This window comes from Haemaphysalis longicornis, unplaced genomic scaffold (genome assembly GCF_048455015.1).
Source record: "Haemaphysalis longicornis isolate Haplotype H1 unplaced genomic scaffold, Haemaphysalis longicornis Haplotype H1 scaffold_1, whole genome shotgun sequence".
Taxonomy (NCBI): Eukaryota; Metazoa; Arthropoda; class Arachnida; order Ixodida; family Ixodidae; genus Haemaphysalis; species Haemaphysalis longicornis.
In genome coordinates, this window is record NW_027526203.1 from 479,825,642 (window position 1) to 479,841,650 (window position 16,009).

Below are 16,009 nucleotides of genomic sequence, written 5' to 3' on the forward strand. Positions count from 1 at the left end.
TAACGACGCAGCAGATACACTAATGCGTTTTTTTTCCTCCAACAACTGAACGATGGAACAAAGAGCCAGCCCTCCAACGTTTGCCCGCTGAACTGTTTCTGAGAGACTTGCCCTAACATGTTCCATGATATCATACATTTTATGTGGTTTTTCATGTGTATATGAGTAATTTAACATTTTTTTAGATCAGTACATCTTACACTCTTTATAACTTGTATCTGTCGTGTACATGTATTTCATGTAAATCTTCCACTCCTGCTATGTCTCTGGTTGAGAAAGCAGTATTTGTAAATAAATAAAAAAATAAATAAATAAATAAATAAATAAATAAATAAATAAATAAATAAATAAATAAATAAATAAATAAATCGTACGCATCGTCCGAGAAGGTTGGAAGCACAAGTGACGGAGAGGCGGTACGTACCATCACCGAATCCTCGTGTTCCTGGATGTCCTGGAAGCAAGCAAACGACACTCATCAAGTCAAGCACACGCGACCGCCTGGTCTGCGCACTGCGAACCCGAAAGTGGTTTTCGTGGTCGCTCCGATAACGACGCTTGTGCGGAACCGAAAATGCGCGCATTGATGGAGCATTCGAATGTGCCCATCTCGTGTGCGGCGGTTCGGGGAAATCGGCAGCACTGACGACGCGGCGCTAAACTTGCGCTCGTCCCATTCAGCGGGAAAGCCCCGTGCAACGGTAGAAGCCTTGGCGCCCGATCCCCTCCTCGCCGCGGAGCAAGAGGAACGTGTTGCAAGCCCCCTCATAATCGTGCAAGCGCGCCCTCGCATTTCTCCTCAGCAGGACTCCATCCGGAATCTCGAAAGAGAATTCCACGGCTTGCAAATGTTTCGCTTCAAGAAAGGAGCGCCGAGTATTAGCGAAAGGCAAGCGAGACCCCATTCCGGCTCAGGAACTAATAGTGCGACTGCTTCCGCCGCTAAATGCGCTCGGAGTGCAGGCGAGCTTCGGGAAATTTCCTTGACGCCTGAAATTTGAGAAGCTCTCGCTCTTCAGGAAAGCACGCCGCCGCATGCTTTCTCCAATGAGGCGATCCGTTTCCTGATGCATTGCAACCAGGTGGCACAATCTACAGGAGCGATCGTTCAACCGGCTCTTAAAAAAGCGCAATTTTTCACTTTTGTACATGCAATGGCACATGTCAAAACCGATACAGCGAACCGTTGCGTTTCTTCTCCAAGTCTGCATTTACCGGAACGTTTCATGCTCAGCAGCGCCCCCCACCTAAGAGACGACATAATTCGTGCATATCGCAAGGGTGACCGGATGAATTCACTAACTACGCATTATTATTTTTTTACTCTGCAAGTCAGATCGCCACCCGGCGCGATCCGGCAAAAGCCTAATGAATCTTTTTTATTAGGATGAGAACGGCCCTTCAAAGAAGTAAAAAAAAAGAAAAATCGGACAATAGAAGACTGATTTCATCATGAGGTTTAACGCGCCGACACTACACAAGGCGACGAGGCGCACAGTAGTGGATGGCGCGGGACTAATTTCGACCACCCGCGGGTCTCCTCCGCCAGAAAAGACAATAGACAGTGTCGCGCCGTTTCGTTAAATGGCGCGCCAGCTTGCGCAACTACAAACCCTGCTACAAGAGAAGAATCCCTATGCAGATCTTTCACATTTCCCTCGACGTAGTGAGCTCAACGAAAGCACCCATGGAAGTGCACATTTCCAGAGCAAGGTTGGAAAATGTTTTGCACGCGGGGCACACTGCTGCACCGCCGCAACTGAACCGCTGCAATGACACCCACTGAGCTGCTTCGCGGAAACTACGATTGAGCAATGTCGACACCTTCTGAGAAACAACACGCGTGTTCGGCGGTCGCAGTGACGCCGCATTCCAGTCCGGTGTAAAGGAGCCGCTGTTTTCGCAGTGACGAGGTCACATTTCGGCACAGCGGCTCTCGCTTTGAGTTACAATAAGCAGACTCACCCTGGTATCCTGAGTCCCTCCTACGCTCGAGCCTCCAGTGGAGGAGAGCCTTGAAATCGCTTTGCCCACGCACGAGCACATACGAATCCTCCCCTCAGCCGAGTGGAGGGAGCAAGTGGAGTGGACTGAGTCCCTGCTCCACTCCATCAGGGCCCTCCACTCGGATGAGAAGAGGATTCCGGCAATGTTTCTGCATGGGGAGATCGATTTCAAGGCTCTCCTCCACTGGAGGAGGAAGGACTCTCGTTTAGGCGTTCACAAGCCGCCGCTACACGTAACCTCGGCCGTCATACTTTTCCAATCTCACACTCACAAAGGCAAGGCTGCCGCAGTCTCGTAAGAACGAGGAAAATATACACGCCTGCAAGCTAGGCATCGTGAAAATTCACCTGCGTCGCGTGAAAGCGAAGTGCTGTGAGGAGCGAGCGCGTGAACGGCCTAAGTCCTTATTGGAGCCCGCCCAGCGTGCTTCGGGAGCAGTGAAGGTGAAGAGGGCGCATTGCTCCCGTCCCTGTTCTGCGCCTGTTTTGATTTATCTATGCCTCGTTGGCGGCAACTACTCAGCCCCACCTGGAACTGGAGCGACTCTTGCCTGTCGCACTAGCCCACCCTCTTTCCCCAGAAGCCGAGAGGCGAACTGAAAATCTACACAGCCACGAGGCGGCACTGCAGTCGCGCAATGCCGTCTTCCGCTTTCACTGTGAACGCACGCAGGCAAATGTCGCATGCATATAGGACAAATAACGACCCCAAGGAAATCAATGTTCCTTCATTGGCTGCCAAATACTCTGCGCCGAGTTGACGTCGATAACTATGGACAACACGAATAAATGGCTTATGCAGGCTTCACTGAAATAAGGAAGAAACGGTGAAAGCAGTGCGCTCCTGTCCTTCAATGAGTTCCATGACAAGAGATTGAAGCCAGAGAAAAATACGGTATTTGTTTAGCTATAACACTTGGGATTGCCGAGGCCACTATAGGAATGCATGGGAGCACAGGGGTGGCAGCAATTAGGTAAAAAAGGTTATTTTCCACAGCTGCCCCTACTCTAGCTTAAAGCTTCCGCAAAAACCGCATTCGAGGTGGAAGCACTGGTTTTTAAAACAAAACAGTAACCCCACAGATTAGTCGGGTGAAATTAAATTGGAACTTTTTAAACGTGGCCAATCGGGTAGAAACGTACACTGATGGAGAGCTCTTTTAAATATCATGGTATTTTTGTGCCTAGGCCAAGTCGGTGACATTCTTCGGCGTACTACTAAATCTCAAATTTTAAGAATTTAACTGGCGTGCAACTAGCGTGACAACTGGTTAACAGGGTCTCATTTAAAATAACTCTATGAGCCTCGGGCAACGTCGCTTGGCAGCCGCGGCGTTCGTCTCGCACATCAAATTCCCCGGGGGAGAATGAGTTCTGGGGCGGTATTCTAGTCTTTTGTCCCTTTTGTGTCCCTTTCAAAAGTGTCCCTTTTGAGCGAGCCCTGATTGGCTAAAAACAAACAACCGGATGTGACGTAACGCCTACTGCGTTTGACCGCGGCTTCTTCGAACAGACGATTTGAATTTCAAACAGACGGTTTTTGGAAGCAGTGATGAATGCGCCGATTATCACCTTGTTGTTGGCTCCCCGGCGGAGCAAGCGGTCGAGAAGCAATGTAGACGCGTTCGATATGCCCCGAGAAGGATTCCGCCAGAATTTCCGCCTCTCAAAGAGGACCGTGCGGTGGCTCTGCTGCGAGCACCGGGACGAACTTGGTCGGCGGACGGGCGGGCTCAGCGTCGACCAGCAAGTGTTATGCGTCCTTCGTTTCTTAGCTACCGGTGGCTTTCAGTCAGTGGCCGGTAACGAAGAAACGATATCGCTGTCGCAGCCCTCCGTGAGCCTATGCATCATACGCCGCGACCACACAGATAGGATCGTCTGCGGGCTAGCTAATAAAGGATCGTCTGCGCGCTAGCTAACGGTCAGCAGGTGCAGTGGAATAAACGATCGTCTGCGTGCTTGATAGCTGTCGAGCAGACGGCCAAAATTACGCAAGCACTGCGCATGACATTTATAACCTTTTATTGGTACTTTACGCATACACATACCAGCTTAACGTTCGTAGACTTCTCGAGCAAGAGGTACGTCATTAAGAAAGGAAACCCCCCCCCCCCCTCTTAGACATTTTTTCACTCGTAGAGCACCACAAAAATGTCGACGACGTAAAGCACCATTACAGGTCCTTGGAAAAGCCCGCGTCGGCATGTCACAAGTGCGTCGATGCCAAAATACGTCTGGACGGTTATCATGATGCACGGGCATTGTCACCGACCTCAAAACAGAGTCCAACCGCGAAAAACTGAGTAGACGCACAATTCTTTACACTTCACGGTCACAAAGAAACAGCTGACTGGAGCTGCCATCTCCTCCCCTTGCGGTGAAAAATTTAAAAGTCGTAACAAAAAAAAATTTATCGCGTTTAGTTTTTCAAAATACGTTCAAATAAACACATAAAAGACACTCTGATACGGTTTTAGTTCTCTAAAATGCGTTTGCAAGAACAGTTATGGCATTTGAATCAAAGGCCCACTGCTTAACCGGAAGTACGTCACGATGAAAGGCACGCAAAAGGGAGGTTTTCAAAAGGGACAGTTACGAAAATACCGCCCCTGAAGTAGCGCAGAAAACCAGGCTAGCTGGTACAGATTCATTTTCACCGTGCACTTCATCTTCAGCGCGTCTCCACTGTTATCCTCCCCTTTGTCCTGTTATTTGTGCGCTGTGAAGATGAGAATGAGTTCGCCTTCCTAATACTATTTCATTTGACGGCTAAGATTCGGCTTAGGGTTTCCCCGCCATCACCCCATTCTGACTCGGTGGGAACTTTCTCCGGCAGCCTTGGTGTCCGTGCCGCAAAAGTTCGAGGGCGTTTTTAGACACGTTGACAAGGAAACGGCATTTGTGACAGAGAACGTTTGCGAGAACGGTGCTAGTAGAGCTCTAGGGGGAAGAAAGCTCGCTACTTGAGCGGCACTGGCTGATGCTGACGTCTCTACGCAAGGAAAGACCACACATGGAGCATAGCGTGCAGGACGTCTTGAATACAAACTCTGCGGCACGTGACAGTGCCATCGTTCGGGAGCGACTGACTGCCTGCCATGCATCGACGCCGGCACGTGGCGGCGCACATAAGACTGGGGCGCACACGAAGAACGCATCAGGAAAGCATTGCCTGCGACCAAGTTCCCTGCAGGAACTGCCGAGTTAGACCCGAAATTTGTAAATACGCCTTCCGGCTAGTAAAACATACTGTCAGAAGAAATTGACACCCTAAAGCCTCCATCGCAATAACCTACATTGCTTACGCTGGCGCCCATTTTGATCATTTCGATGTCCACCAACGAGCTGCTAATTTTATTGCAGTCCCAGCTACTCAGGTCTGCGGACCTGTGGCTGCTTTCGTTTTCATCCCACACCACGTTACCGACCTCGTCCTATCCTTCTTGAAGTTTTCCCTCTCTGCGAAGCGCCTATTCCAAATGGAAAGGGCTCTCCCTGGGAATCTTTCACGGATAAATGCGTCTGAGCAGCCCATTCTCATCGATATTTCATCCCTGTGGCACCAATAACATGCACTCTCGCAGGAGGAGGCTACATGCGCATAAAACACGGCCTTCTGTAGCCAGTAAGCCAGCATGCAACCCTCCAAGAAGTACAGAGACAATTACCTCGCAATGTTCGATATGCTGCGGTGCGGCCTCTACGCGCGTGCCGGCAGCCCCGCTGTGGGAGCTCATGCGTCATCCCAGAACAGTGGCCCACCGCAGTCGTAAATGTGTTAGAACGACACAGCAGCAGCGTCAGCTACGCGGTACCAACAGGCATGGCTGCGAAGCACACACACACACACACGTAGTTACCCTGAGCCACTCTCTACGGGAGGCTGGCTGCAGCTTCTTCGGAGCCTGAAGAGGAGGGAGAAGAGGAACAGCGAGTGAGCGCTAGTAGACAAGAGGCCACTGCAGCCACCGCGCACACGGCCAACAATGACAGAAAAACTGCACCGACAATAAATACGCGTAGCGGACACGTCCCAATGCTATCGAGGTCCGTGTGCCCCTTGAAACTTCTTCCGTTCGCACTCAAAGGGAACATCACACGACGGACATGTCGCAGACGGACTGCTGGCGTCGCATGACGCGAGCACACGGTCTTGCGGAATGAAGCTTTCACACGAACGCCAAACCGAGCAGACGACAGCGTGGACCACCAGGAGGCGATGCACGGGCAGAGCATACTCTCAACGCGTGATCCGCCTGCGCGCGGCGAAAAGCGCAACGGTTGAGGGCAGCGGAAAAGATGAACGCCGACCGAAAGAGTCGTTACGCGGCGATAGCCGTAGCGTTGGCACAGAATGAGCCGCGTATGATCACGCACCTGCTGAGTGAGAACGCATATATATGAAATATGTAGCGGCCGCGTTTTCTGGTCCTGCATTTCCTGAACTCCTGCTTCCTTTGCTGTCGCGTCAAGCGCTCTACCTTTCTCGCCTCTCACGGGGCTCATTACGTTGCTGCGGTCATTTGACGAAAACTGCGATCACTCTGTCGCCCACTCCTGCTTGTGGCTGACAAGCACAATACCCCCCCGGCGAAAGCCCTCTCTCTACCGCCGCGCAACCGCGCCGAAACAAGCACGCCATCTAGATCAAGTGTCGATCTCGAAACGCCCGCCGCTGCTCCGAGCAGAGAGGAATGGTTGCTAGACTGTCCAGCCTTGTGCGTGCCAAAACGCAGTATTTTGCTGTATTCCCCCGCCAGAATCGCGAACGCAAAAGAAGCCTCGCATTATCAGCCCGAGTCGCCCGCGGTCCGTTCGCTAGGGTCACGAATCGGTGACGTCTTATTACGTGGTACGCATTCGGCGGTCCGAATCTGTAATTTCGTCCGTCGTGTGAATCGGCCTTTAATTAACATCAGAGCTGTTTAAGCAGTACGCGTAACGTACAGAAGATCACAAAATTTACGTGACCTGCTACATTATCCAATAACAAACGTAAAGTGCCTATTGGCTACCACCCTTGCAACAAACTCCGTTGCAAGGTGTGCAATCGTATGACTACACCCATACGCGCAAGCAGCACAGCATCTAACTTCAGAGTAAAGATAAATAGGAACTATAATTGCGACACGAGGAATTTCGTTTATATACTTGAATGCGATATCTGTGAAATGCAGTATGTTGGCGAGACCAAAACCCCCTTCAGGCAGCGGTTCAACAACCACAAGGCTCACATCTCTACAGTACCTCGCCTTCCGATATCAAAGCATGCCAATGTCGCGGGCCACTCATTGGACCATTTCAAAGCAACGATACTTGAGTCTGGCTTTCGTACGCATCATGACTGGAAAGTCCGCGAATCCTTTCTTATATTTAGATTCGATACAATAGCACGTGGTTTAAATGAAAGCGCAGGAAAACTTAGTTGCGTGCATCAGTGACCGTATTTTTTTGGTGCGCCTAATTTTGGTGCGCGTGTGTGCTTGACATTGCTGATTTCCTATACTGAACGTGGCGGACTTATGTTGTATTCATCTGAAAAGATTGTCGCATGGGGCCTCGGTATATTGCATATAAATTGTTACTTTGTCATCCCCTCACGTGACCTCGCAACGATCACCTTTATATGCATTGTGACTACAGCCGCTGCTGTTATTCTGACGAAGGCCGGTCCCTCGGCCGAAACGTTAAACCTTTTCTTTTTTCGGCGTGTGTCTTTCTTTTTTGCTACGACATGCCAGAGTCCAAGAAATATTTTCCTGCAATGTCTTCTACAATGGACTCTCGGTCGACCACGTCGAAAAAGATCACTTGGAAATATCCGAATATTACTGTTTCCAAAGTAGTTTTAGGCGACTCCCAAACGAAGTACGCCCTCCAGCACTTTGATCCAAATGTGTCGGGAACCCCAGCATTTGTGTCGCAATCTGGCGCCATTATCAAATATATGACAAACTTACTGGACTTTGTAGCGTGCACCGCAACAACCCTTGTCCTTCATGTTGGAACGAAGGACCTGGCTTCCAACACGCCCCACAACGCCTTTGACCGTCTTCGTGCACTTTTAAATGTCATCTCAAAGGAGCTTCCCCACATGAAGAGGGTATACGTCAGCTTGGTCCTGCCAACATCCTCTAATCGCTGTCGGCCTTGCTTGAACCACGCCTTAGTTCGAAAGTTCAACCTCAAGGCTTACCAGTTCAACGCGCTTCTACGAGATTTTGGTCGCCACTCCTGGCTTGTGTACATCATTGACCACGGGTTATACGGGCTGCCTTCAAACCGCGTCTTGGCTGCCGACGGTCTTCATCTAAGTTTCGAGGGAATGGCAATCTTAGCAAGTCACCTCCGACAGCTGCTGTTCACAAGAGTCAGCGACACCACGTCTTCTTGGCGCAACTTCGTACCCAGTGCTTCTCCAGCTCCTGTGGAACTAAATCGCGAGACCGAAAACGACGCATCCGCTTACCTATATTCATCACGCAATGACTCGGCCACTTGGCCTCTATTGAACTGCCCCTGTGTGCAAAGTATTTCTGGCGCTCATGCTGCAAACTCTTCAAGCGTAAATGGCTTAATGTCTCGCCAACGACCAAGCAACCAACGTTCTACTACACTGCCCGCAACGAGGCCAACATCGAAGGATAAATTCCAACCAATTCCTGTTCCAGTCAGCGCAACCTCGAGGTGCAACAATCCAGCAACCAACACGTCACCTACCGCACAGCCTCATGCGGGACTGCAATCGACGACGAAAGATTCCCCTTCCCGTCTACCGGGCCTGCAACACCAACCTAAAGTATTCATGAGGATACGAAAAATTGTAGAAAAGCGCCTGCGGTTCCAAATGCATATTTATAGGCTAAAGACCTATTTAAAGGCCGGTGTTGTACCCAAGGGCCTCCGAATTTCTGTGAAGCCTGCCATAGCAAATATGTCTCCTGACAATTCCGCTGGAATGAGGTACTTTTAAATGCGTCTTTTGGTTTGGTCCGCATTGTAATTCGCCACAACGAATCTGTCCTAAAATCTCTTTGTAATCAAGAACGCCGACTGATTTCCCACCATAAACTCAACTCTCACAAGTCGGAACAACTAGCGGAATACCAACAAAAAAAATTGTGCCCACCTCCCCGCGAGGGGAACCCTGTGTAGATGCGACGCATCGTGGGGTTCACTTGGTGTTACCGTTGGATTGATTCTGAAATCGCGTGAAACGTGTCGGGAACGCGTATGATTATTATGTTTTATGATTATTATTATGTTTTATTAGCCAATATTGGTCAATCTCTCTAAGTGGTATGCTTGGGGCTTCGCTGTCGCAACGACCTTTACTCCATCATTGTTGCTGTAAGTGGGAGCTTCTTTTCTTTTATTGCAAGTGTTAATCATCGCCCCATCATGCGTTGTATCAGTAGCTTCTTGACGTAGTTTGGATGAGTCAAGGCTATAAGGCGCGTTCGTAGCATTTCATTCTGTATCGGTTTTGTGGCGCAGTGGGAAGAGCACCATGTACCTCGCGTTCCGCCCACAGGGTCGTGGGATCGACACCGGGTGCCGGTAACTATTTTTTATAGTGTAGGGGGAGGGGTGTGGACGAGAGAGGGGCATCGGTAAGGAGAGGGGGTGAGCGGCGGAGAGCGCAGCTCGCGCGGCGAGGAGAATGGGGGAGGGGCGGACGACAACAACGCCGACGCTGCATGGACAAGGCGAGTGAATGAGATGCAGTCGCATCTAAAAGTCGATTGAAATAGGTGCGATCAAACATCAGAAGCTTTTGAGAGATAAAGTTATTACACCTCATGTACCCCTTGAGATACCTGCGGCCGTGCTGCCTCCGACCTCAAATAATACCCCGTCGACGGATGACCTAGTGTCATCTAGTAATTTATTAAATTTGTCTAGTTACAAACTATCCAACGACGAAGTCTCACTGTTGATTGATGGATTGTGGAGTTTAACGCGCCGACGCAACGCAGGCGATGAGGCGCGCCGTAGTGGAGGGCTCCGGATTAATTGTGACCACCTGAGGATCTTTAACGTACGCCGAAATCTCGTACACACGGGCGTTTTTGCTTTTCGCCTCCATCAGAAAAGCGGCCGCCGCGGCCGGGAATCGAACCCGCGACCTCGCGCTCAGCAGCTCAACGAAGTCTCACTGTTGTCGTGAGGACTCAATTTTTGTCCAGCGTCAGGAGTTACAGCGAATTTGACCTCATGAAGGACTTGCATAATTTTGCCAGAAACCGGAGATTGCGCGAATATTTTGCTGACAAAGATCCTGCTGATTCCAATACTGCTATTCTTCCATCTTACAAACATTCGACCCCCCTCCCCCAACTCAAAAAAGAGATAAATGCCTGCATCTATATATCACCGCCATTCAACGGGGCATGTTCTAGAAATTTATCGTAAACAAGCCCACTTTAAAAGAAACCTTTCAGCAAAAGAAATGTCGGCAATACAGGACCTTAAATGCCGTGACGATATCATTGTCAAGTCAGCCGATAAAGGCGGCGCAATTGTACTACTGAACAAAGTTTATTACGACGCGAAGCTTCCAGGCAACTGGTGATAGCTCGTTTTGTAGCGAAGCTACACTGGTCGAGGTTGAGCAGTTTCGCGTGTGCCGTGAAGGGCCGTTATGCGCAAGCGCGAGGGGAATTGGCTTAGATTGGCTTGGATTGGATTGGATTTGGATTGGATTGGATTTAAGTGGATTTTGTTGGATTGCATTGCGTCATAACCACGGCAGATGCACTGCCGCCGGCGCGTGCCCAGGTGTGCCTCAATTACGCAGTAGCCAAGTCTGAGGCTGCGCCGGAGCCGCTTGATAGCCGTTTCGTGTGGCTCGTGAAGAGCCGTGCTGAGCATGCGCGAGGAGCAGTGACTGGACTAGACTGGACTGGACTGGACTGGACTGGACTGAATTGAACTGGACTGGACTGGATTGGACTGGATTGCTGAACCTTAGCTCACGCTACGTATATCCTGCAATAGCAGAGCTAAGCCACTACTAATTTTTACAAGCGGCTTGACGAGGATCCCACTGCGAATTTTAAATCCGTTATTACGAGTACACTAACAGGACTAGTTAAAAAGCATGAAATTCCGCCTTCCGCCCTGCAATCACTCACTCCACTAAGCCCTGTCGCGGGTCGTTTTTACCTTCTTCCAAAAATCCATAAGGCAGGAAACCCCGCTCGGCCGATCGTTTCCGGCATCGGTACGGTTACAGAACTAATCTCCCAATTTGTCGATACAGTCATTAACCAGATTCCTCCTTATCCGTCTTATATCAAAGATACTAACTACTTTTTATCCGATATTGTCGATCTCTCTGTTCCCCCTGATTCGCTACTGGTTACTTTAGATGTGGCATCCCTTTACACCAATATCCCGCATGCAGACGGTACGCGGGCAACACTCCATGCCTACAATGAGTCGATCTGCGAAAAAGTAATTGGCAGTTCCGCTTTAGTCACCCTTTTAAAATTGGTACTAGAATTTAACAACTTTGAATTCAACGGCATCCATTACCTTCAAATTAAGGGGACCTCTATGGGCCCACTCATCGGCCCTAATTATGCGAATATTTTCATGGGTGTACTCTAAAACGAATTTCTGGCCAGCCGTTCGCTGAAACCACTGTACTACAGGCGGTTCATTGACGATATCTTGATGATTTGGCAGCACGGGGAAGCTCAGCTGTTATCTTTTATTGACGAGTTTATTAACGCTCATCTATTTATTTCCTCTAGCCATACCTACTCGGACCAATCGATCAATTTTTTGGACGTAACTTTGACTTTGTATGGTGGTCAACTGACTACAAAAGTTTATAGGAAGCCTACTGACAAGCAACAATACCTACATTTCAATAGTTATGCAAAGCACTGCAAAACCAGCATACCCTATAGTCAGGCGCTTCGATGTAAAAGAATATGTTCCGAACAGGCTGATTTTAATTCGAATTGTGTCCAACACCCCAGTGCATTAATTAAGCAGAAGTGCCCACCCGAGATAATCGACGACGCCATTAGGCGCGCTGATAGCCATGACCGCAAAGCACTTTTATGCAGTAAAGCAAGACAGCCGCTTTACTCCCATACAAACCTGATTCCACACTTTCCGCGCCTGCACAAAATGTAAATGCCCTTCTAAAAAAACACCACAACATACTGTTATAGAGCGATCGATTAAAATTAATATTCCGAGAACCACCACGCGCAACGTAAAGAAGATCGCAAAATTTACGTGACCTGCTTACATCATCCAATAACAAACGTAAAGTGCCTATTGGCTGCCGCCCTTGCAACAAACTCCGTTGCAAGGTGTGCAATCATATGACTACATCCATAAGCGCAAGCAGCACAGCATCTAACTTCAGAGTAAAGATAAATGGGAACTATAATTGCGCCACGAGCAATTTCGTTTATCTACTTGAATGCGATATCTGTGAAATGCAGTATGTTGGCGAGACCAAAGCCCCCTTCAGGCAGCGGTTCAACAACCACAAGGCTCATATCTCTACACTACCTCGCCTCTCGATATCAAAGCATGCCAATGTCGCGGGCCACTCATTTGACCATATCAAAGCAACGATACTTGAGTCTGGCTTTCGTACGCATCATGACTGGGAAGTCCGCGAATCGTTTCTTATATTTAGATTCGATACAATAGCACGTGGTTTAAATGAAAGCGCAGGAAAACTTAGTTGCGTGCATCAGTGACCGTATTCAATATTGCTATCCATTTCTCCCTCCCCCTAATTTTGGTGCGCGTGTGTCCTTGACATTGGTGATTTCCTATACTGAACGTGCCGGACTTATGTTGTATTCATCTGAAAAGATTGTCGCATGGGGCCTCGGTATATTGCATATAAATTGTTTACTTTGTCATCCCCTCAGGTGACCTTGCAACGATCACCTTTATATGCATTGTGACTACAGCCGCTGCTGTTATTCTGACGAAGGCCGGTCCCTCGCCCGAAACACTAAACCTTTTCTTTTTTAGACGTGTGTGTGTCTTTCTTTTTTTGCTAAGACTTGCAGGTGTCCAAGACACATTTTCCTGCAATATATATATATATATATATATATATATATATATATATATATATATATATATATATATATATATATATATATATGTAAGACAGAAATAAGGGTTGGCAGTCAAGAAAACCTCGGAAAGCAAAGGGGAGGCTATGGTAGGTCATTGAAACAGATAAAGAATTTGGAAAGAAAGAAAGTGGAGCAAAAATGCCCGCCAGGTGGGATCCCAACACACGACCTCCAGAATACCGGTCTGGTGCGATAACCACTACGATACCGACGTGGCTATTTTTCCCCTCCACTTTCTCGGGTATTTATGTCAATTCAATTTTTTCCTGTGCTTGGGGGTGGTAGCCAGCGCCACTCCGACTTCTCGGCATGAAGGGGACCTTCTTTTTAACCCCCGGGCCGTGACTCGAGTGGCTACGACATGTCGAGAGTGGTCGACCAGCGTTGAACCCTCTTAAGCTCCCTATGGCACCAAGACTGCCAGAACAGAGGCCCTCGCTCTGCATATAGCGAATCAGAATAGGAAATGAGGGGCTCGTTGAAATAAGACGCAAATAAGGGTTGCAGTCTAGAAAACCTCGGAAAGCAAAGGGGAGGATATGGTAGGTCATTGAAACAGATAAAGAATTTGGAAAAAAAAAGTGCAGAATATATTCATATATATATATTCATATATATATATATATAGTATAAGTGAAGAGTCTGATACACAGCAAGAACAATAACAAACAAGGTTTACTTACGTAGCAGCAACGGGACCGAGGCAAAATCATGTAACTTTACTCTGATGAAGGCAAGTCCCGTTGCCGCTACGTAAGTAAACCTTGTTTGTTATTGTTCTTGCTGTGTATCCGATTCTTTACTTATACTATTTCTGCGCGCTTTGTGAGTTTATCTTTCTCTAGATTTATATATATATATATATCTATATATATATATATATATATATATATATATATCCTCAGGAATACTTTGTGTATATATATATATATATATATATATATATATATATATATATATATATATATATATACAAGAAAAGAAAAACAAGGTAGAAACCACGATTGTTGCCAACGTTTCAGCAAAGAGACTTGCCTTCGTCAGGGCAGACCCTCGCCTGGCTGGCGCGCTTTAAATAGGAATAGGTCCCCAGGTGAGAGGAGAGAAGGAAGTGGAAATAAGAAAGCGGATTGGTTTGGGAGTATGTAGGGGGAGATATTGAGGGGGAAAGAAGGTTGTATAGTTTGAGACGCGAAGTCGGTCCGCCGGAGGTTGATATTCCGGGAAATTTTTGGAGAGAAAGGATGATAGGATGTTTGTTGCCCCACCGCGCGGCCTACAGAAAGGCTCTCAAAAACGCCATGTGACGCCGTGTGAAGTAGGCGTGTGACGCTCTGGCGTGACCCAATTATTTCTGGGCACGCTAACCATCCTTTGTGCAGGGATCGATTGGCGCCTACAGGTGGAGTAATAATAAAAACGCGCCACATAGAAGAGTGAGTGATTCAGGACTGCCGAAGGATTCATATCATTTAGGTGTTGGATTATAATTTTGACTTTCGTGGCAACATGAGACTGGGAAGGTGCCTGCAAAGAGCTTGTCGCAGGCTCCTGCGATGCGTTTTTTAATGATACGAAATCCTCATGCGCCACGAAATCCGGCCCTGTGAGCAACGGATGGGCTCAACGCTTCCACTAAAAAGAAAAAAAAAGTTGCAGAGACACCTACATTTGTATCCTAAGATGTAAGGCACGATTGCGATACCTCGACTCCGACGGAGTGTTTTCGTACGCAGTTGCTGCATTCCGATCAATGCTTCACGAGCACTAAAGGTAATCTAAGAGAGAAAGATTAGCAACGAGGGTTTTTAATCGCCGTTGCCCAGGAAAGACAATGGCCCTCTGCACTTTTGTGGAATAAAATATCAGGCCTGGTGATAGTGTTTCCATGACTTTCTTTAGTGCGGTCAAATTGTGGTACCGTAGGGTCTGCAATATTCGGCTCATGATCAGTGGTCGCATGAGTCTTATCAGTTCTTCTCTTTTTCTTGCTTTTCTCTTGGTTGGGCGTTTTGTTTGCAGGCTAAGGATTGGTTAAAGATTTCTTGGCATTGTGAGTTTGGCACCACCGCTCGCCTGCAGAGCCACGATGAGCACTCTTACGTGACTGTTCTCTTAGAGGACATCCGTACTTATTTTTAGGGTGATTTTTAACTCAGCCGCGTGGCGCTATTTGTCGTTTGCCAAACCGAGCTTGCAGCGGAGATAGAACCGTGGGAATATTGCAAACTATTTTGAAAACATGTGTGATTAAAACCTGTACAGTGGCCTTTATTTTAGCTCTTTTCTGCTTATGTATGCCTCCCTTCTTTTCTGAGATGCTGTCGTTAATCCTTCTCCCCCTGTTTTAGTTAGGTAATCCAATGCTGGTGCCGGCATAAGTTCCGGTGGAAAACCCGCCGCGGCGGCTCAGTGGGTAAGGCGTTGCGCTTCTGAGCACAAGGTTGCGGGTTCAATTCCTAGCCGCGGCGCCCGTTTTCGCACGAACACCATTGTGTCGACATTTTAGCACACGTTAAAAATCCTAAGGTGGTCTAAATTATTCTGGAGACTTCTACGGCGCGCCTCGTATCCCACGTGTAGCTTCGGCGGATGAATTACCGCAAAATCTATATTTTTTGAACTTCTAGTGGAAACACGCTTTGGTGTGATGACGTGCACAGCTGGCCATCTTGTCTGCCGAGCATGCTACCCCCGAAGGGGCATAGCGCAAGCTTCACCGCGCAAGCGCGGCGCCTGCTGAAAACGCGCGTCTTTTCTTTCGTATCCGCCGTTGTATCCATACAGTTTCTTACAATATACACTAGAGAGGAATCTGGCGCTAGCGTCTATGCGGCTCACATCAAGGCCGCCTGTGTAGTCATGGACCGCCAT

At 48.2% G+C, this 16,009-nt stretch overlaps 1 protein-coding gene across 7 annotated transcripts in view; it reads right to left on the reverse strand.

Moving 5' to 3' along the window:
* Positions 1 to 16,009, reverse strand: part of LOC144156332 (uncharacterized protein ZK1073.1) — a 282,683-nt gene that overhangs the window by 169,480 nt on the left and 97,194 nt on the right. For 2 of the 7 annotated variants that reach the window (XM_077688318.1, XM_077688316.1), the window contains 2 exons: positions 5,870 to 5,914; positions 425 to 454 (listed from right to left, as the gene is read on the reverse strand). The exons of 2 other annotated variants lie outside the window; for them this stretch is intronic. In XM_077688318.1, the coding sequence (XP_077544444.1) occupies positions 425 to 454; positions 5,870 to 5,914 (75 nt within the window). The remainder of the gene's footprint in view (positions 1 to 424; positions 455 to 5,869; positions 5,915 to 16,009) is intronic. 3 more of the 7 variants (XM_077688317.1, XM_077688319.1, XM_077688321.1) reach the window with 2 other exon arrangements.